The sequence below is a fragment of the Typopeltis vanoorti genome, chromosome 11 (genome assembly GCF_054136105.1).
Source record: "Typopeltis vanoorti isolate ZY-2024b chromosome 11, IOZ_Tvanoo_1.0, whole genome shotgun sequence".
NCBI lineage: Eukaryota > Metazoa > Arthropoda > Arachnida > Uropygi > Thelyphonidae > Typopeltis > Typopeltis vanoorti.
The window spans coordinates 130,542,721-130,566,496 of NC_143559.1; the positions used below are offsets into that span (position 1 = coordinate 130,542,721).

General features: G+C 34.5%; 1 protein-coding gene across 1 annotated transcript in view; it reads right to left on the minus strand.

Annotated features, from left to right (window-relative positions):
• The window catches only part of LOC150102046 (lissencephaly-1 homolog), a 237,814-nt gene that overhangs the window by 156,585 nt on the left and 57,453 nt on the right, over positions 1-23,776 (minus strand). Inside the window, exons 3-4 of the mRNA XM_090400712.1 lie at positions 9,227-9,305; positions 2,066-2,140 (exon numbers count right to left, since the gene is read on the minus strand). Of these exons, the coding sequence (XP_090256838.1) occupies positions 2,066-2,140; positions 9,227-9,305 (154 nt within the window). The remainder of the gene's footprint in view (positions 1-2,065; positions 2,141-9,226; positions 9,306-23,776) is intronic.

The window sequence follows — 23,776 nt, forward strand, 5'->3', positions numbered from 1 at the left end:
TATCCTCTATATTCTTACCTAAATTTCTGTGAATTTTGAGTTTAGTCACTTTTGCACACTGCTTCACTTTTCTTATATTTTTCTCTGTATTTTCTCAGTGCACATGCTGGCTGATTTGCTAAGAATTTTGATATGCTTGCTTCGTTTCCATGGCTAATTCCCTGAGTCCATCATGCAGTTCTGATTTTTCTATTATTGTTGACATCGTCAACATATGCATCTCTGGATAAATCCATCAATATTTTCTCCAGAGACTCAAAACACTGAGCTTCAAGGTTTCATTATTGTTTTCAAACTTTCATTTTTTATTTACTCCAATAATTGTATGTCATTAGAGAAAAATAACCTGAAAGCTGTCCTACTTTAATTCATTTCAAAATGTTGGTTTTTGATACATATTCTTTTCAATACAATATTCATTTTTATTATGCTTAAAACTAAATAGTAATCACTTCCTATTTCAGATCCTCTGTATATATTCTTCTGTCCAGATATCACTATCCACAATAACCCAGTCAATGAGACTTGCTTCTTGTGTCTTCTCTCCATGTGAATTTGTGTAGATTTTATGCTAAAATATGGTGTTAGTAATATGATATTAGGGCATGTCCTGAACAGAAATCCAGTTCTTACCATTACTATTAGCTTCACTCTTTTTTTTTCCATTTTCCAAACATCTCTTTATATGTCTGGTATTCATTTATTGATGAGTTTCTTCTCAATTACAATTTGAAATGTTTCCACAAGTAAGTTTCATGTAATGCAAAGTTTACATAGTTTCAAGTAATACATTAATGTAATATTTTTTGTGTCATCTTTTTATGCCTTCAAAGTTGCTAGTTTGAAATCCAGTTCAGCAGCTTAATAAATTATCACATGTTTTAAGTGATCACTAAAAAGCAATTTTAATATCAAATAACAATTAACAAACTATTAAATTATTGGGTGTTCTGAGGTTAGGTTTATTAGATTTTACACACACTAACTTGCTTCTATAATTTTTTTAATCTGAATGTAGAAATATATAAATAGTATGTAAGTGAATACGCAAGCTTCTGAGGTTTAGCAGTTGGGTAAAAAATTTCCAGTATTGAGACATGTTTTTAGATAAATAACGAGACTAGAATAAAATAAATAAATGTAACTCTACAAGTTTTGTAAGTCAGACTTACATTGGCAGGGAGACTGGCAAAAGATATAGGGTTATGTATATTATTTCTGGGAAAACTCCCATGTTACTCCTCTTTATAAACTATTATAATTACAGCTATTTTGCCTGCTTCAGTTTAGGAGTACCCCTGTTTAAATGTCATTGACTATTTACTCATGGATTCTTAGGGCATTATGAGTGTAGATGTACTAAAAAGTATATGTAGCCTAAGGAATAGAAAATTGCACATACCTTTTTCTGGGTGTTGTGGCTTTTCCTCAGTCTGCTATGTCGAAAACTGCAGAGTGTGTGTGTGTGGGGGGGGGGGAGGCAGTTTGGTAGAATAAGAAAAACCCGGTTTTTTTTTTTTTTCGTAATATATAGAAACTGCCTACCCCCCCCCCCCACACACACACACTCTGCAGTTTTCGACTGCAGAGTGTGTGTGTGGGGTGGGGGGGGGTAGGCAGTTTGGTAGAATAAGTTAGAAAAACCGGTTTTTTTTTTTTTCGTAATATATAGAAACTGCCTACCCCCCCCCCCCCCCACACACACACTCTGCAGTTTTCGACATAGCAGACTGAGGAAAAGCCACAACACCCAGAAAAAGGTATGTGCAATTTTCTATTCCTTAGGCTACATATACTTTTTAGTACATCTACACTCATAATGCCCTAAGAATCCATGAGTAAATAGCCAATGACATTTAAACAGGGGTACTCCTAAACTGAAGCAGGCAAAATAGCTGTAATTATAATAGATATAGGGTTATATTTTTTATTTTATTCTAGTCTCGTTATTTATCTAAAAACATGTGGTCTCAATACTGGAAGCTTTCTGTAGTATGTAATTATCCTGTATGTTATTAGCAGCATTTAAGAATACTTAACAATTCTAACTGAAATGAAAACTTACCTTCTTTTGCAACCTTATGACTGATGTCCACTTTTTTTCTAATAGTCCAGAATATTTTTTATCAATTTCTCCATGCTAAAATAAATGAAATAATTAAAATATTTAAAGAAAGCTCAGAATCAATTATATATTTTAATTAAGTTTTCCAACTACTCATATATAGTTTCTGGGGAAAAAACTTTTAAACAAATATTATGGATATTTCAAGTGTCAATTTCTCTTAATACCAATTATGATTGAGAGAATACCTTGCTTATTTCAGGAAAGTCTAAATAACCTATCAAAACCCTGAGACATGGGCAACCTCTTTCCTTCCACCTCTGCCTTTATATATATAAAAAACCTACCAACAAATAAATATTGAGATTACTTTTCCTACATTAACCTCTCTACCAGCTGTGGTGGGTGAAATAGTGAAACCAAATTGCACTTCTTATCCATGTTATTCAATGGGTGATACAGAATCGTATCCACATTTTACTGGACGTCTATAGACGTCATGGCAGGTTTGGGGTGTTAATAATCCCTTGAGTGCTTTTTAAATAGCATTATCTACCTTGTTAGGTAACAATAAAACATAAGCACAAACAAAATATATTTAACTGACTGTGAACAGATTCAAAGATATTTGGAGAAAATTCTGTAGTGAATGCCAAATAAATACATCTCCCTCTTCAAAATCTCAGGACTTTTCCACAACCACTGACTATTCATGGGCATGTTATCATGATATTCTAAAACTTTCTTTCATAAGACACCTCAAATAAAGGTAAAAAAAAGTCTGAATATTTTATTCAGTTTGCATGTTTTAAAAACAAATATATCTTCCCATCAAATAAGCATTTTCAGATCTTTGAGAGTCACTTAAAGATCAAGCCATATAACTGGAAAGAAAACTTCACATAACCTATAAGGAATGTGGGAAATCTCATCTCATTACTCTCATTTCCCACATAGTATTATACATGTCCACAAGGAGATGTGCTTTGCATTATGGGATACCAAGACAAGTGATGAGAAGTTATACCACCTTTGCCACGAGTTGCGCCAGTCCTGAAAATACTTCAGGTACAAACTTTGTTTGCTTACACTAGGATAAAGGATTAAACCAAATATATAACAAGGATCTCTAAAGTTTTGCTGATCTCAAAAATCCAAGTACCAACTGAAAAACTATTCAAAACATTAAATCTTATCACATTAACAGAACATTATACAGAGGTTCTATCTGTACAAAGCGAAAGCTTATTAAGTTGCAAATCAGGTAGAATCGATTATATTTATAATTGATTCTATTAAATACCTTCTTTTTTTTTTTAACCTTTGCCACAAGTTGCCCCAGTCCTGAAAATACTTCAGGCACAAACTTTGTTTGCTTACACTTGGATAAAGGATTAAACCAAATATATAATTTAGAGATCCTTATTATATGCCTGTGGTTTCAACTATTTTTTCTGAAGTAAAAATTGGGTCATGATTTTTCTTATCTTTTTCCAAAAACTTTTATATAAATCTTTCTTGGAACACTTCTAATTCTCACCTTAATGTCGGCCTAGTTTCTGCAGTGGTTATCGTATTTGTTATCTAACCAACAGACAGCAGGTTCAAATCCTTCTGTGTGCAGATGAATCACATTAACTGTTGTGAGACAACTACCTGAAGTGGTTTGAAAAAGCTCCAAAGTTGGTCTTTAGGGCAAGGTTTTCTGAATTATGTAAAAATAAAAAGTTCATAAAAATAGGGGGCAGGGGATCCTTATCCCACCAACAATAGTATTGTTGTACTATAGGATTACCACCTTTTGCAGGTGGAAATGATATTAAAAAAAAAAAAAAGTTTCATTTCCTGTTTTATTGATGGGTACAATAAGAGCGCTTCTTGTCATCTATACAGCGATCTATTCCTGAGCTTCTGGTTTATGCTCATGGGGGAAAATTCCATGATGGTAGTAAGGGGGAAAATAAGAGGGGTAAAATGCAGAGTTTTGCTGGACACTGGTTCACAAGTTTCAGTGATAACCGGATCTCTATTCAGGAAGTTACAATCCCGAGTATCCAATGACATCACTAAACTTAAACCACCTGTCGTATTAAAGGGAATAACAGACCCCACTGTCTATGCCTCAAGGAAATTAAAAGTAAACATGTGGATGCCAGACTTCAAAATGTATGTTTCACCAGAGTTATTGATTCTCCCGGAATCCTCTCATACTAATGCAAAGGTAGTACTTGGGATTGACTTCCTAAAGAAACACAAGTTCACATGTGATTTCTCAAAAGGGGAGATCTGTATATCGGGATCCAATCAAGGTGCCTGGATGAGGGATAGTCAAAGGCATTGCGCTAGCAAAATTAATGATGAGGACAACACAGAAAACGACAATTCCCAGAAAGAAAAGGGGGGAGCTGAGAAAATTAAAATTGACCAAATAGATAATGTGAATTATTTGTCTGAATCCCCAGCTACAAGAGATAGTGAAAAAGTCAAAGGGGGTGAGGTCTTACACATCTCGAGTGTCAAGGTGATGGCAGATTAAAAGAAAGATACAGAGGCCACTGTGAAAAAGATAAAAAGTGTAATAGAAGTAAACATTACAGAGATATGCAAAAGCCGAAGCCACTGCCATGACAATAGTAGATCTAGAAGAAGAAGAAGAACAAGGTATCAGGAAAGAAAAAAATACCTGAAGGAAAACAGTAAGTCACAGCACCAGTCGCGAAAAAAGGAGCCAACAGGACAGGCTGACGGCATTTCCTGCTCTAAGATAGATGACAAACCTGAGTGTAGTCTGGCACAGAGAATATATGACCCCACACTCAGAAACACGGTGTTAAAAAAATTTCTCATTCACATTCATGGTTTAAAAAATTTTTTTCATGAAGGGGTGGGCCTTTGTAAAAATATTTATGTAGCTCCGTAATGACTAAGCATTTTTACATAAGTTTTACATAGGTCAAACCGAGTAAGAATTGTAATATGCACATATATGTTTGTTAAATGTAAATAATCCCTATGGGAATTGTATATGCTCTCTACCAAGTAAGGGAATATTCTAGAAGGTGTAGGATTAAGGCAATACCTTGCCACTAGTAAGCAGTGTATTTTTGGCTCCTTATAAGGACATCAAATTTTTTGTGTGCGTATTCTACATGGAAATGCTCAAAGTCATGCTAGGTGGAACGACAAAAGCTTCAAACAAATGTCCGCTGCCAGAACGAATAGGATTTAGGGAGTGCTGGAGAAAAACAAAGGAAGGGTCAGTCAGAGAGAAGGATCAAGGGATTTCACCGAAATGTTCGGGGGTCCCATATCTCCATGCAAGGATTCGTAAGTGAGTGAATAAAAGGCGTTGGCAAAAAGATCGAGGGATCGGTTCCAGAAATTTTCATCGGTGATCCAGAGGTCGTCAGCAGTTATCCGTCAGATGTACGCCATCGAGAACACGACTTCAGGAGAAAGTATGCCTAAAGGAAGGATGAGAGGGCCGATCTGCCAGGCAACGTATAGACCCTTGATGACAACTCTACACCAGTAGCTATAGTCCGAGGAGAAGGAATTTTCAAGCGGAAGGGAATTGCTCTGTTGCTTTCGACGCACATCCAGCTACTCCGCAAGCTGCAGAACCTCCACCCATACCCCAGGAAGATACAGACTCTGCAGGCCGTCAACAAGTCTATCGCCGGCATAAGTAAGGAAAGAAAAACCTGACACGGAAGGAAAAGGAACAGAACTCCAGTGTGAAGCCAGATCCATAGAGGGTAGTCGCCACCAAAGTGAGTGTATCTGTTTTTCCAATTTTTCTTTGAGCTTTTAGGAGAACTTTTATTAGTGGACTGTGAAGTGGAGGCTGACCTAAATAGGCATAATTAACAGTTGAAGATTAGAAAGTAAATAACTGTCAGGAATTTGTATGTGTAATGAGTCAGAGTGTAACTGTTTGCCAATTGGTAAAAATTTGCCTATAGAATATTCCCAGCATAGAAAGGAAGGAGCATTTTGTGAGTAAAAGATTTGGTCTATGTGCATGGTAATTAAGAGTTAATATGTACCATTTCTCAGCGTAAATGATTTGTGTTATAATGAGAGAATGTTATTTATATGACATAATTTGTATGAGTGAATGGGAGAATTTAGCTAAATTGATTTATATAGATCTGAATTGAGATGTTTTGTTCTATCACTGCAAATTTAGTGTAAATTGTTTTATGTGAATTAAATTTGTTGTTTGAATATTAATAGAGTGTCGCCTGATACTTAATTTCTTTGATGCACTGTTCCGAAAAAATATTAGAGCCCATTAGCAGGAACCCGGGAGAAAGGATAGATAGTAAACATGACTGTAGATATTAATTAATCAGGGATAACTTGAATGTGATAGGAAAACTGCTGGATGCATTTCACACTTCTTATTACTAGAAAATGGACATCAGTGGCGCAGCTTCTAATCAAATAAATTTTCTGGTGTTCAAAGAATAAGAAGGAAGTGCGGAAGGGGCAGTATAGTGTAAAGAAATCCATACAGAGATAAGATAGAGACATAAGGAAAATAATAAGGTAGGATAATAATAAAGACACCCCCATTTGCAATGGTGCAGCCAGTAGGGTAATAAATAATAAAGATAGCCCCGCTCATTACAAGAGGTCACAAAACAACACTGTCATTTGTATGCAAGTGATTAAAGAGAGAAGGGCAGAGAGAAAACTGAATCCATTAATGTATTTCTTAAAGAGTTAGAATTGTATTCATTGGGAATAATGATTTGGGGGAATGGATACTGACCAGCAAAAACTCACATTCTTACATGATTAGACAAAACTGGAGGAATGGTGGTAAAATAATAAATAATAATAATAATAATAAAAGACATGCAGAAACAGACTTTCTCTAAGAAAGGAATTGGAAGAAGTTAGTGAAGGAAAGATAGCAGTTGCACCCTTCTGAATAGCATCCAACATGCTAAGTATTTTAGAGGCTGTTCATGTGGTGTGTGTGCGTTTGCTGTGATAGGCTATACTTGAAAGTTAGTTCAATGGAGACATTTGTTCTTGATTGGAGATTGAATTATCAAAAGAGTAAGTAATCTATTATCCTTCTTCTGAGAAATAAGGCAGAACTAAACTGTCTTGGAAAAGGTAATGGCTGCCAGACATTTCTGAAAAAAGGCCAGGGCCCACACAAGACTGTTGAGTTGATGATTTGTCTTGGAAGCATTGAAATTCACTTTCCCTTAATGCATAGCATTATACATGTCCACAAAGAGATGTGCTTTGCATTATGGGATACTAAGGTAAGTGATGAGAAGTTATACCACCTTTGCCATGAGTTGCCCCAGTCCTGAAAATACTTCAGGCGCAAACTTTGTTTACACTTGAATAAAGGATTAAACCAAATATATAATAAGGAACTCTAAAGTTCTGCTGATCTCAAAAATCTAAGTACCAACTGAAAAACTATTCAAAACACTAAATCTAATCACATAAAGAACATTATACAGAGGTTCTATCTGTACAGAGCAAAAGTTTATTAAGTTGCAAATCAGGTAGAATCAATTATAAATATAATTGATTCTATTAAATAACTTTTTTTTTAAATCTAACCACAAAGTTATAAACCTGTGGTACATCAGTATCACTTGAAGTCCAGAGAAGTTTTAGCATTTATATATATATATTTTTAATTTTTGCATAGTCAAGACTACTCTAAAGATCAAACATGGAACTTTTTCAGGCCTCCAATAAATGAGGGAGTGTTTCACACAAGGCAATGAAATTCAACCTAAAGAAAACCATAAACATTCATACATAAAGCAAAATTCAAACCTGCAACCTGTTGGTTGGAGAGTGGGTACATTTAATCACTCAGCCAACTAGACCTATGGACTAAACTGCTACAGATGGGATGATGCAGCTAAGAGTGTGTTAGAAGATTAAAAATCAAACAAATCAGATCCCTAAAAAAAAATAAAATACAATAAAAAAAAGCAAATATTAAAACTGTTGATTGGAACTGGTGATGAAATGTTGTGTTAGACCACCATCTTGTCTAGTACACACTGTTAAAGTTTGCACCAGAAGCTGGTGAAGTTTTTGATTTGAATCAAAGCATTGGCCCTGAACAGTCCAATGAATAAGAGAGTCAAATTATATTTTTGTTAACCTAAAAAAAAAAAAAATATATATATATATATATATATATATTCTGCTAAGAAGGATGGCTTTAAGAAAGAACAATATTAACAATAGTGATCATTGTAGAAAGTTTCACTGGCAGGTTAAAGAAGTATATATAACCATGAAAATAAATTCTTGTTTTAATCCTCTACCCCATAAGTAAATAAAGTTTGCATGTTAAGTATCTTCGTGACTAGTCTACTTGTATATAGAAGCTACCAAGTTCACATCAATTGCTTCAGTATCCGATAATACAAAAAACATTATGGGAATAACTACTCACTTTTTTTGAACTTTATCAAGTTATCATCAGTGGGAGAGCCGAACTTATAAAAAACACCAAGGTTAAATCGATACAATCAGAAAACTTTCTGCAATTATCTCTAATCTGGAGTATTTAATAATATGGTGATATATCACTTTACTACCAGTGGTCATATGTTTTCGCATATGACTACACTTCTCCATTGATTTAACATTGGTATCTTCCTAGGTTGAGTTCACACTAATGAGAACTCAAGAAATGTCAAAACAGTACAAGTAGTGACCAACCCATAATGTTTTAAAATCAACAACCGCTATATACAAGTAGAACAGACATGAAAATACTTCATATGCAAACTGTTTGCTTATGTTTGGATAAAGGATGAAAACAAGAATTTGTTTTAATATTTTCAGGTATAATATACAGTGGTTTTTGTGCATATAACTAAAACTGCTGAAAATATACATATTCATTGTTGGTGAAAATATATATATATATATATATATATATATATATATTCACCAACAGTATTTTCAAAACACTACAATCTACAAGCATTTTAGACAAATGTCGATATCCTTCCTCATACTACCACACCTTCTGCAAGTCCATAGTAAAGCTGTATACCACAGGTCCTGAAATGTTTGCGAGTGAGACTACTATTTAAACAAAAGAGGTTAAAAATTATTACCTTAAAAATACAATATAACAAAAATATTTCTCACCATATCAGTTTCTCTTTTAAAAGCTTCTAGCGCTTCCATGTACCCACTTGAAGCTAGATAGTCTGCAACAGCTTTATTACTACAAAAGAAATGGGAACAATTAGTAGAACAATTATTTTTATGTGACTTACACCAATGAAAGACTATAACCCTATACTGATTTAAGTACTGTGAAAGCTAAGGAATTTTTTTCTATTTTTTTTTTACTGGACTTGGTGAATACATATATATACCCTGCTCTAGAGACTAAACATGAAACTTTTTCAAGCCACTTGAGGTCTCCGATAAGCAAGACACTGGTCTCGCAATGGGAAATGAATGAATGATGGAATTCATCTACCATCTAAAGACAATCACAATATATCCATGCTCACAGCAGGATTCAAACCCACAGTCTGCTGGCTAGACAGTGGATACACTAACTGCTTAGCCAACTATATCAGCAATTAGATATGCCCCTATACACAAGCAGTCTAGTCGTGATGTTACGTCAAGTGCTCATGTTTCAGTAAAGGCTAAAAAGAATAATATAATTTCTTGACAAGTATAATTTAAAAATATATTATGAACTGTCAGAGTGGATTAGATGTTATACAAACACCTAAGCATAGTAACAGATAAGTACATAAAACTCACATTTTTGATTAGCTCATTCTCATCCATCTTCAGTGAAAAACTGACTAAATGCTAATTTGAAAAAGTCAAAAGTATAATCAATTAGCTTTATAAACTAGATTAAAGGAAAAAATATTAATCCATTGAAAAAGAAAACAGGAGCAAAAGGTTTTAAAATGAATCAAAGATAAGCAGCCTTCAGAGGTTAACTGAAGGCTGCCCTATAAACTCAAATAGAGGTGTTTTTCCAGAGAAAAAGTTTGAGAACAAGAAACAAGGCTTAGAAATCCAATGGCAAAATAAATGACGAGAAAACTTTCTACCAAGTAATCAGCATGTACCCTCAGAGAACAGAGGGGGGGGGGGGGTAAAATATAGAAATAAAATAAGGATCATCGCAAATGGAATCAGAGATGATAAAGATAGCATAAAACTACAGATCAGGATATTCTGATGATCTGGAGTATTTTCTTTGAAATCATTAAATTAAATAGATAGAAATTGTCCAAAATATCAAATGTGGCAAACAGAGAAGATGATTTATTAATGTGAATCCCACTCAGAAAAGCTAATAGCCTAGAGTGCACCAATCCACTACAGCAGGGTTTCTCAAACTTTTCCTACAACGTAACACTTCACAAATCCTGAAATTTTAACAGAACACCTTGGTTAGAGTCGAGTATCATCGGTCTCATATTCAATGTAAAGCTAAGTGTACACTATCACCACAGCAGGCAGTATGCATCGCAAAAATGTGACAGCGCACACTACAAACATGCCGGACCACAGCGCATTGCATTGACCTTGCTTGTGACTGTACATTTCCTAGAATAGATACCCCCATACTTCACTCTTGCTCGGAGGTGTCGATGACCACAAGTGGCTGGATCAAGGCCAGTGCAAACTGGCCTTAATAGCACAATCCACATGCAAAGTGAGGAGTGCCTGATTTTCAAACATGTTTGAACTTGTCACAGCATTTAAAAACCATTCCAGGCTCATATTAATTTGATAATTTTTCATGGAACACTTATTCACTTTCAGCAGAACATAGTTTGAGAAATGCTGCACTACAGGTTAGACAAACTAGAAACTCAGAAGAAAAGACCAAATATGGAATTTTTTTAAAACCACTTTAGAGTGGTGGTCTCAAAATGGATGTCATCTTACCTAAAGACATTCACAACCCCCCCCCCCCCTCCAACAAGATTCAAACCTACAGTCGGTTAGATGGAGAACAAATATGATACCCACTCTGCCAATCAGGGCAGGTAGTTAGCAAATGGTTTAATATCTTCCTATTCCTGTAATATGCACATGTGAAGGTATAAAAGTTTATGTGGCTATACTGCATATGAAGAAGGTCCAGTCAGAAGAGTGAATTCCAGATGAATGGATAAGTTTCAGTAGTATCCATCTATAAAAAGGGGATATTCCTCTAATTTCACTGAATGTTAAAATTTGAGGAATATTCCTAATGTGTTCTAGGTTATAATTATTATTATTATGTGACACCTCCAAGGGATCCAAAGACTCATCGAGGGAGGGTACCTCCTCTATAACTCTCCATCATCACCACCACCGAATCCACCAACTACAGCAAACTGCAACTACTACCATCATCTAAACCAATGCCATCTACTGCCCACCACCACTAGTATTTTTTGTCTCTAAATTGCATGTATTCTCAAGGCCAATTTGTCTATATGTGGAATGAAAAACCTGAGTTTCTTGGAGGATAAAACCCTGCTACCTCCACATGAGATCAGCTAAGAGCATAACGAAAAATGTGAAAAAGAAACCTGTAAAAATGATTTTGGTTCAGGCCGAATAGGGATTGTTAGCATCAGATCTTTAAATTAAGATAAAAAGATGAGCAATCATGAAATATAGCAATAATCTGTATTTAAATTTCATACATCAGAAAAAGACATGTAATAAGTACCAAAACACTGCAATTAAGTCAGCAGTGAGGATGTAGATGTACAGGAAGGTGTAAGATCAGAATGGTGTTATACTTTACATAAATCCAGTTCAATTCTTCATTAACTAAATAACTGTTGTAATAAATTTGAGAGGTATGGAGTAAACAAATACTCAAAGCAAGCAGGAAGACAGAAAACTACATTCTGAATCAAGAATCCAGAGTATTGTTTTAATGAAAATCCTATACGAGTAGTTCTTAACTTGGGCGGTAGCACCCCTGCCCCCTGGGTGCTGAGGAGGGTGGTAAGCATTATAATATTACTAATATAATAAAAGCAAAAAATTCCATAATCTAGCATCCCTATTTATATTGTATGTTTGACAACACTGTCAGAATATTGTATGTCTGGCAATACTGTTCAAATTTATTCACTACTTATTTTTTTAAATTTTTACATTGAAAGTTAAGTAATTGGACTATTTTTTGGTGTGGCACACTTCATTGATATTGTGTAGCACTGTACTCCATATAAATGAGTGAAAAAATAAAGTGGCGTCAATACTCAAGTGAATATTTAAAATATAGAATTATTCTATCTATAAATAATGAGCAGTTATCAATATGTATAATATGAAAAAACTTTCTCAAACAAAGGAATGAAGCTTTCAAGAATGATTGAGCATGATGTTATTAAAGCAGTGAATAAAATAAAAGCCCAGCCATTTTTTGGAAACTTTGGTGTGAAAATGAAGCAGAATTTGGGGGTCTTTTGTTTCACACTGATGTTAGATGGCTCTCAAATGGAAACTGAATTTGATGCTTTAATCATCTCTAGGAAACTGTTTTAGAATTTCTTAATTCACGTAATGAGAATATGTGTAATGTTCTAAAATAGAAAAAGGATGACATCGCATATCTTTCTGATATTTTCACCAAATTAAATGAGGTTAATATCAAATTGCAGGGAAGCAACATGAATCTTATTAAAGCAAAGAGAATTATAAATACTTTTATCAGCAAACTAACATTCTACAAGCAGAGCATTGCAAGACGAGATTTTCTGCAGTTCCCCAGTCTACAAATAATAGATGATTTAATATTATATACAGATTTGGATTGTTATTGTTCCCATCTTCTGACACTGAAAGAAGACATAATGATTAGATTCAAAGATTTTGATGAGCTTAATATACCTGATTGAGTCATAAATCCATTTCTTTCTAATGGCACTTCTGCCCATTCAAATTTGTGTGAAGAATTTATTGATTTAAAAAATGATTTTGAAGCTCAAGTACAATTTCAACAGCGTGGGTATGAAAGATTCTGGCCAAATATGCAATGCAAATATCCTCAACTTTGACAAGAAATAAAATTAGTGCTCATTGCTTTTCCTTCTTCATATTTGGTCAACAAAGGATTCAGTGTTGTGTTGCAATTGTTAGCTAAGCAGCAAAATAGACTGCAAATAAATCAAAGAGGAGACTTGAGACGTTTGTCGAACATTGAACCCGATATTGAAAAATTAGCAGGAGCTCATCAGGCTCAGGGTAGCCATTAATGATTGGCTTATTAAATACAGTAAGTTTACATCTTTTTTTGAGTGAAAATTAATTTATATCAAAGTCGTTAATTTTTAATTAATTATCAGTTCAAATATGTTGATGGTAATTTAGGTTTGCCTAATAATATATTATAATTATTTTATTGAGTCATCAACTTGGTGTAAATTGAGCAGTGAGGGCACCAGGAAAAAAAAAAAAAGATCAGAATTTAGGCTTGCTTTGTATGAGGAAAGCTTGTCAAATGAGAAAGTGAAGTGAAGCATACAGCAAAACTGGATTGGACTTACAGTCAATTGGAGAAGATTGTTAATATATAACAGGAAGAGAGAAGGCAAAAGAAGAACCGTAAGTATTAGTTGTCAAGTTTGAGGATATAATTCATACAAAACAAATTTTAGGGAATAAAGACAGCACACAAGAATGAATATAACAGTCTAATAATTCCAATATTTCTTCCATGTCACAGACAAAGACATCTTTAGGGGTATATAAAAATTGTAGCATGTACATGCAACAAGCACAAAATAAAGCACCCTGTATCAGCCTTGGTTGTTAAAACAGGAGGAATAAGAATTATTTTCCCATATTTTAGGGAGTTTCACATAACCTTATTGAAGTTGGGATAATTAAGTAAGAGCAGCTACAATGAAATACTTTGATTTGATTCTGTGTGCAGCCATCCATGCATGGTATGCCAGACCTGACCATCCACAGTAGCATGAACAAGAAACTTGACATAATCATAGAACAGAGAAAAGAATTTGCATTTAGGAAAAGGATAGATAAGATAGGAAGTTTTTTTGTTTTTGTTTTTTTTTGGGGGGAGGGGGGTACAACACCTTAACCCAGTCCTGAAAGTATCTTCAGGACTGGGTTAAGGTGTTGTACCACCTTAACCCAGTCCTGAAGATACTTTCAGGCGCAAACTTTGTTTGCTCACACTTGGATAAAGGATTAAACTAAATTTATTATACTCTAACCAAGTGAAAAATAAACTTTCAACATTTTTCTCTAAATCCAGAGTAAATTAATAAAAAAAGGGTGGCACACCAAGTGGCAATTCCTATAGGTAGAGCTGACCTGCTAATGCTTCTGCCTGATATCTCCACTTGGGCCTGGCTCCCACTGAAGAGACCTCAATAAAGGTTGAAACTAGTCTGGGTTGTGGCCCTTCCCTTAATGCATAACATTAGACATATCCGCAAGGAGATGTGTTTTGCATTATGGGAGATACTGAATAAGGAGTGTTGGCAGCTTGCTCCACCTTTGCAAGGAGTGCCCTGGTGTTGTACCACTTTACCCCAGTTCTGAAGATACTTTCAGGTGCAAACTTTGTTTGCTCACACTTGGATAAAGGATTAAACTAAATTTATTATACTCTAACCAAGTGAAAAATAAACTTTCAACATAGTGAAAGCCAGGAAGAGGAAATGAGGTATAATGGCAGTGAATGAAATGGTAGAAGAATTAAGTCACCAGAACCATAGAAGAATAAAGAATGGTAAAGTACACTAGTGGCCAAAATTGCAGAAAACTTTTGGAAAAAGTTTTGGAAGTTTGATGGCTCATAACACCACTTTTTTTAGTGTAATACCATAAAATTATATATCAATGGAAAGATAATTTAATCAAGAATGTAATGCAACAAAGTTTGTTCAATTATCTGTATTCTATGAAAAGTTATAGCCAAATAACCAGACAAAAGAAGCACAACTTGCTTAGGTTGATATGAAGTAGCTGTCCTTCATTTGAACGTAGCCAATAAGCATGAGTGTTTAGAGAGCAAATCAGGTGTCATCTTGTTTTAGCAATGAACCAATAAGGTCACAGTAGGATTCAGCTATTGATGTCATGTATTGGAGCTGAGAGGAGGACATGTCAGTGTGTTATGTGATTGCTATCAAGTTGATTGGGTTTTTTTGTGTTCTTTCATTTAGTGAGCTTGAAAAACGTAATAAAATTAAAGAAATGGACAAAGAGTTGACTGGTCACCCAGAAAGCAATGTAAAATACCTCAGACTTGAACTACGTTCAGGCGCAAGCTTAAATTGTCTGTTTGCTTCACTTGGGGAAAAAAGGATTAAAATCTAACTTATAAAATTGCTTGGTATCTTTAACATAGTATACCTAAGTTAAAAAACTTTCTTCAAGATCTGCCAATATTGGAAGGCTACCAGTGACAGACTAATATGAAGAATTAGAGATCCAGAGGAAGATCAAGATTTGACAATACTAGAGTGCACACAAGTGACAGACTAATTTAGAGGAAATTGTTGGCAGGACATTAATAATAAAGTAAACTTAATTGTGTAGTATCACACAGTATCCTGTATATCCCCATCCCTTGAGGGTACATATTAGTTAATTGATAGTGATAAGATGAAGTGGTGTATTACAATTAGTTAATCATTACTTGTGTGGGTGTGTGCATGCATGCATGCGTAATTTATCGGTTTCAAATTCTGTGATGGTATTGATTGATCATTGACTTAACTATCATACAATAGTCTGGGTGTGGACTAAAGGTTATAGAATCCAGGTCTCCTTCTCTAGATGCCAAACAGTGAATAATTTCATTCCCTGAAGGGGAATGAAATTATTCACTTAATGAACATCCAAGCCTGGAGTAGAATATGAAACCCCAACCTACTGAATGAAAAGTAAACACATTAACATGGTAAATTCAGGCTGGTATTGGCTTGTAATCCATGTCTTCCTAATTGCAGTATTTGATGATTTCACCATATGTTACACAACTTTATCTAATCTGTTTTGTTAAGATGTACAGGCATTCAAAGTAGCTCAATGAATTCCTTAAACCTTCTCTGAAGTTGTAAGAGATGTGTGGGATTGACATGAGCTAGCAATTGACTATGTTCGTTCTTGACAATGTGAAATGCAAATGCTTATTTCTCATATTTCATATTCCACATTCTTTGTATTTCTCTTCAATATTTTATACAACATTCCAGTCAAACTTACATTGCCTGCACATACTCCACACATTTTTTTTTTTTTTCTGAATGATATGATAGTTCTGTAAATTTGAGAATGATGCAAGTTAGCTGTCTAGAATTAAAAAGCCTAGTATACTTCAACATACTGGAGCAAATGGGATATAGTCTCATATTGATGATTAAATTCGTCTCCTATATGAGGACTATCATAAACATCCATGCCCATGGTGGTGGGGTTTGAACCCATAGTCTGCTGAGAGCGGATATGCTAACAGCTCAGCCAACCAGGCCAAACATCATTTATGTAGCGCAGTGCCTCATTTTATATAGTTCTCTCTCCCACCAAAAAAATGCTATATCTGTGAACAGATACAGTATTCATAGTTTAGCAAAACAGCATCAATAACCAAAGTTCTTGGTTGTTAATGCTGTTTCTCCCCCCCCTCCAAGTTTTTACACTGTTTTCTACAATAGTAATAATTAGACATCATGTAACCAGCCTAGTTGGCATACCTGCTTTCCAATCAAAACGTTGCAGTTTTGAATCCTACTTTGGGCATGGATGTATGTGACTGGTAGATGGATTTCATTGCACAGTGTAAGACCACCACCCTGCTTACTGGACACTGAAGTGGGTTGAATAAGTTCTATATTTGGTCTCTAGAGCAGGGTTTCTGGACTATATAAAAAATAAATTAGAAATACAAACACACACACACACACACACACACACACACACACACACACACACACACACACACACACACACATAAAATTGATTTAAAAAAAAAAATCCTTATCCCAACCAAAATACAAAATGTACTATAAGGTTTGCAAATAACCTTTCATTAGATGAGAGCAACATAAAAAAAAATAATAAATGTATAAGTGATATCTGTACATATCTTTTTTGTATACATTATGTTCAGTGAGAATATTTTACCAGAAGATCTATAAATGGACATTAATAGAAATCCAGAAATTAATATAAATTGTATACCTACATGAATGCTCTTTAGATAATTAATTAGGCATGTACACCAATTAAATCTAACTGGTCTACATGCCTAATACCAATACATTTAATACCAATTGGTCTATAAATCGAGTTCCTCAATTTATATGAACAGATCAGCAATCTAAGAGAAGAGTGGAGAGCTTAGAGTTCATTAGTAGCAGAGTACAGAGAACCAAGACTTGAATATTTTTGTTTTGTGCAAATTTTAACTTTGCGAACCTTAATTTTGTGAGAGTAAGGGTTCATGTATAGTATTAATTTAAGCTAACTTTATGGCTTAATGAAGCTAACAAAAGATATACCTGATGAAGCGCATTAAGGCATGTAATTCCTATAAAGATCTTCTTTCTTCCCCTCCAGGCTTATAGGCCAAGTTGCCTGTTCCAGACTTAATTCCATCTTTTTAAGGGTCTTCCTCTGCATTGAGTACCTTTTGGGTGGTAATTTAGAATTTGTTTAGGTATTCTGCTTCTATTCATTCTCGGTATGTGTTCTTTCCATTTTTCTCTATAGCAAATAACTGTTTCATTTAGGGAGGTTGTAATTCCAAGTTTTTTCGCTGCTTTTCATTTTGTCCATTATTGTGACTCTTTCAGTTCAGAGCAGAAATTTCATTTCGGATAATTCAATTCTTCTTTCATCTGCTTTTTTTATTGTTCATATCTCACTGCCATAAAGTAAGGTTGGTTTAGCTACTGTATTGTAGATTCTTATTCGTGTGTGTTTTTGTACATAATTGGGTTTAAACATTTTATTTATAATGCCTGTTACTTTTAAAAAAGTTTGATATCTTTGGTTCTATATCAGCTTCATTTTCATATGACATTGTGCAACCTAAATATTTGAATGTATTTACTTGCTCTATTATTTTGTTGTTTATTACTATTTTGCATCTTATTGGATTAGCACCTTTGAATCTATAAAGATTCTTCTGCACATTAATTCCATTATTATGCATTTTAAAGAAACAATCTTTGTGTAAAAGATGTTTTGGATCACTTATATTTTAACATATCCCTTATCCATTCACTATTTTGAAAAAATAAAAAGATGCCATTAAAAAATATTTTAAAACGGCTACTCATGTTTCTTCTATTAAAGAAAAACAATCATTTATAATAAGGAAAAAAATTAAACCAAATTTAGTTAATTAAATATTTTACCTTTGCCTCAAGGGCTCACTCTCATGAGTACAGGTTGGCAAACATGAGGTACCCAATGCTGGACCATACCTGACTTTGTGTAATATGAATCTGTTATATTATCTATAGACTAGTCCCTCAGTCTTTCTTCCTTTTTGCACCTTCCTCCCCAATGCTATTTAAGTATTTGAGGGCTATGGGGTGAATCTATCTTTCCTATTTTACTATTTTCTTTTGTCATGCACAGTGAGACTCTGTCTTCTCTCCTAGACAGGAAAGAGATGCGTGCAACCTGTCTATCTGTTCATATCACACTATGGAGTCAGTCTGACAGCAGCATTCTATGCCGGCTCAGTCGGTGCCTGGAGAGATAAGGACTGTGCCACCTTCTGAGACTGCTAGGGAATAGTGGTGGAAATTCTGCTACTGGTAGTATACATATCAACAAATAGAACTCTTTTCAACTCAGGAGAAGTTCTATGATTGGTACCTGAAACATTACAACACTTTAAAAAAGTGTCAACCCAAGTTATTAATACAATACGAACCCTCACACTGTCATTGGTCTTTGTGAGATCAGATGGCCACAGGCAAAACTGATTCGATTACAGATGAGGTCAACCTTTTGCTTTATTCATGAACACAATGAGGAGGAGGAGAAAGAGTTTGATTCATAAAATTATCAAAAGATATGTGATGGATTTTAAATTTATAAATAACAGAAAAGCTCATCAAGACTAAAAGGTAAACCAATAAATGTATCAATAATACAGGTCCATGCACCTCCATCATTACATGAAGAAATGTATTATTAATAGTGTAATAGTAATTAACAAGTTATTAATAGTATATTAATAACTTGTTATTCATTATCTATATGGATCACATTATAAAGGAAAGTGGTATTAAATCTGATATCAAAATTGAAGATGTTGATCTCAGCTCTTTGCTTTATGCAGATGATGTTATACTTCTAAATAAATCCACTACAAGTCTGCAAGATTTCCTGACTAAATTGAATAACTGTTGTAATAGATATGGTATGAAGGTAAGCAATAAAAAGACAAAGACAATGAAAATAGGCAGAATCATTGAAAATGTCAACTGCATTGTGAATGGAGAACCTATGGAACAAGTAAAACATTTCATTTCAGCTATTTAGGCATGATTTTTAGTGAATATGGTAAATTAAATATGGAAATAGACAACAGAATCAACAAAGCTGGTATGGAAGGAAGTCAACGGAATAAATTTATATGGAATAAGAGAGAAATTAGCCAAAACACTAAATTAGCTGTATACAAGACAGTGTTTAAACCAATTTTAACTTATGGATCTGAGAACAGGGTTAGTAGTAAAACACTTGACCAAAGACTAGAGACCACAGATATGAGCCCTGAGAAAGATTAGGGGCATGAACATCAATGGCAATATCATTTAAAAACGAGAATATTAGGAAAGAACTTGATATTGTCAGCATCCAGAAATGCATTAGCAGAGCTAATCTCAGGTGGTATGGTCACTTAAATAGAATGGGCAAGGAAAGATTAGCAAAACAAGTGTTCTCTGCCAGGTTGGTAGGAAAATGACCCAGCAGGCAGAAGACCAAGATATAGGTGGATTGATATGGTACAAAGTGCCTTAGACGATAGAAATATAAGTTCTGATAATGTTGAAGTCTTCACAAGTAATAGACTGATTTGGAGGAAAATTGTAGATAGGAAGTTAGTAATGATATAAATTTTTCATGTAGTACTATCATATCCTGTACACCCCTTGAGAGTACATGGCAGGAATTTGATGATGATGGTGTATATTAATGACCTTCTACAAACAAATTAACTCAGTGATAAAACAAATTCCAAATAAAGACTCTCATTCTCATAGAATTCTCATGGAAAGACTCTCATTGTTCAAAGAGACCAGAATGAAAAAATTGGTATAGATACTGGAAAGAATTTGCTCCCCCATTGTGGTGCATTTGGTTTTGGTGAAACCAATGACAGAGGGGATACAAACTTACTGATTTTCCCATTCAAAATAATTTTACAATTACTAATACTCTATATCATCATAAACCATCAAGAAAGCAGAAATAGACTTCACCTAATGGATCTACGCACAATTTAATTGCTTATATGCTTGTTCAGACAACACATAAAACATCAGTTAACCTTCCTAAAACTAGATCTTTCCCAGGAGCCAATAGTGGCAGTGACCACAGCATAGTCATTGCTACCTTGAATCAAAAATGAAAACAAATAAAAGGTAACCAAAAACAAAAAATAAATAAATATAGTGTTGAGAAGTTGGAATCACCTCATATCAGGAAACAATATAAATCTCCTATTACTAATTCCTTGAATACCTTCTTAGAAGAATTCATAAGTATTGATAATGAATACAAACTATTTTCCAAAGCTATTCTAGAAACAGCTGACACCAAAATAGGAAGACCTCTCAGGATAATCAAACCCTGGATTACAGAAGACATTTTACAACTATGTGATCGAAGGAAAACCTTAAAATACACTATAAACAAGGATAATGACAGCAGGGAAAAAATATAAAGAACAAAATAATAAGAAACAAAAAAACAGCTAAAACCAACTCGATTCTTGTTTTCAAACCAAAACCTGGTTTGAAAGAAAGTTCAAGGAAGCTTGTGAAATGTTAAAACATCATCTAAATCTAAACAAGAATGATAAATTAGTAATTCCAAGAATCTGGAGAACCCATCTGCAACCCATATAGCATTCAGAACATGATGGCAGAACAACCTCAACACAAGAAAACGTTAATATAAGTGGCCTGTAGAAGTATTTAATGTAGTTCTGCTATAAATTTTATTTTTATTTATTTAGAGATTTTAATCATCTGTATATTATTATAGTGATATGAATAAAAAGTTCATTTTATTTTGTTAATTTATATTTTTGCATATATTGATTATTATTATTTCATTTATTTTTTTCCCCAGAGGTCAGGCTACGGTAAATGACTAACAGAGCATTTAGATTTATCTTATTTTTATGTAGCATTGTAGCCTGTGTCCAGTGCATCTGTATGTTTTCCTGATGATGATCTCAATACAGAGGTTGAAACGTCAACTGCTATTTTCTTAATTACAAGTAATTACTTAATTAGGAAATATACAAAGTATTTATTAAATTTTCTTTTAATTAATATTCCGGTATATGTTGTTTCTAGTAGCAAGGCTTATACGTTGGTTAGACATAACTGGTAATTAGTTTACGGAATTAACAACGCAAATGAAGTATATTAATTAAAGGTAACTTTAATGAATCACTTCTATATTTCGGCAACGTCACATTGCCATCTTCAGGAACATAAAGATATGGTATGTGCACGCAGGCAATAACACAAAGCAAATGAGGAAGAAAGCAAGAAACTAATATTGTTCCTAAAGTCCTAATGGTGCCCTCTTGCAGGCTAATTTGGTAGTCTTGGCTGTTAGGCTGAAGTTCTCATAATGTAAGTCTCCCAAATTTGGGGTAGTTTCATGCACCCAAATTTGTTGAGGTTAGGAATGTTTTTTAGAGTTGCTGATGATTCTTTGAATAATCTTTCGTATTTAAACTTGCTGCGATGAATTATTTTTGTTTTTTTCCAATGAATTTTATGGTGGGTATCTAAGGCATGGTCTACCAGCCCAGAGCAGCTGTACTGGTGAAAGCGGTACAGCCGCTCTGGGCTGGACTTTAGGAACAATATTAGTTTCTTGCTTTCTTCCTCATTTGCTTTGTGTTATTGCCTGCGTGCACATACCATATCGTTATGTTCCTGAAGATGGCAATGTGACGTTGCCGAAATATAGAAGTGATTCATTAAAGTTACCTTTAATTAATATACTTCATTTGCGTTGTTAATACCGTAAACTAATTACCAGTTAGGTATATGTTGTGAATTCCTTAAATAATTTAATAGTCATGTGTTGCCAACGTATAAGCCTTTCTACAAGAATTAATTACTCTCAGGGGTACTTAAGGGTCAAAGCTATATAACTGAGAGGAGACCTCCACATATACTTCAAAGAAATGCGGAGAACCGACCAGGGTTTCTGACCTAATGTCCAATCCTCACCGTCTCGTGGTGCACCTTGTTAGGTATCTTCCTGGATACTGTAAGGACAAGGATGGGCTGGAAATTTGGGATTTAGCCAAACAAATTGTATTCTTATTGGCTTAAACCAAAATTTCAAATGATGGTACAACATGACAGCACTTCATGCTAGCTGGGGCTTCGCCCGGTTAACACGTTCATTGCCAAGATGAAAATTGGAATTTTGTGTGGTGGACAAATTTTTTTTTACTTGATAGCGACGCCCACGCAATAATGCGTGATCGGCCGGCAGGTGAGAACTCACATCACGTGATATCGCGTGGTTGGCAATGAAGTGTTGCACAAGGCCCCCGTTGTTTTCACCAGGGAACCAGGGTAGACAGCGAAAAGTCAACTACTGGAACAAATCATAAAATTTAACCCAACTCAACATCACTAGAGTTCAATATCGGTACTATCAACATAAGAAGCCTGATTGGCAAAGAAATGGAGCTAGCTAAGAAATTGGATAAGTACTAGATCAACATAATAGGGATGACTGAAACAAAAAAGACAAAAACTGGCGAGATCATTCTGAGCAATAAATATAAAATGTTATATTCAGGCAATGACAATCAAGGAAAACAAGGAGTGGCCATAGTATTCAATGCTAAATATGAGGCTAATCTTCTTGAATGGCAGGCAGTCTCAAGTAGAATGATGTGGGCAAATATCAGAATTGGAACGGGACAATGAGACTTATTTGTGTCAATGGTTCCACAGAAGGCTCTACTAAGGTAGAAGTGGAGGAATTTTTTGAGGCTCTAAAGAAAGCTACTGACACAATGAAAAAGGAAAAGTTGGTCCTTGTTGGGGATCTAAATAGCAGAGTAGGAAATGATTGTCAGACATTCAAAAATATTTTGGGAAAACTTGGAGAAAAGAGCAAGGCTAATAATAATGGCAAATACCTGTTGGATTTCTGCTCAGGACATGAACTGGTTATTACTAACACCATGTTCCAACTTAAAAATGTGCACAAATTCACATGGAGAGAAGAGGCAATGAATAAGAAAAGTCTCACTGACTATGTTATGTTGATAGTGATGTTTTCTCCTTGGTGCAGGACACCAGAGTGTACAGAGGATTTGAAATTGGAAGTGATCACTATTTAGTCTTGAGCAGGATAAAATTGAATTTCATATTGAAAAGAAGAATATGTAAGAAAGTTTTAAACAGAATAAAAGTTGAGCAGCTCTCAGATGTG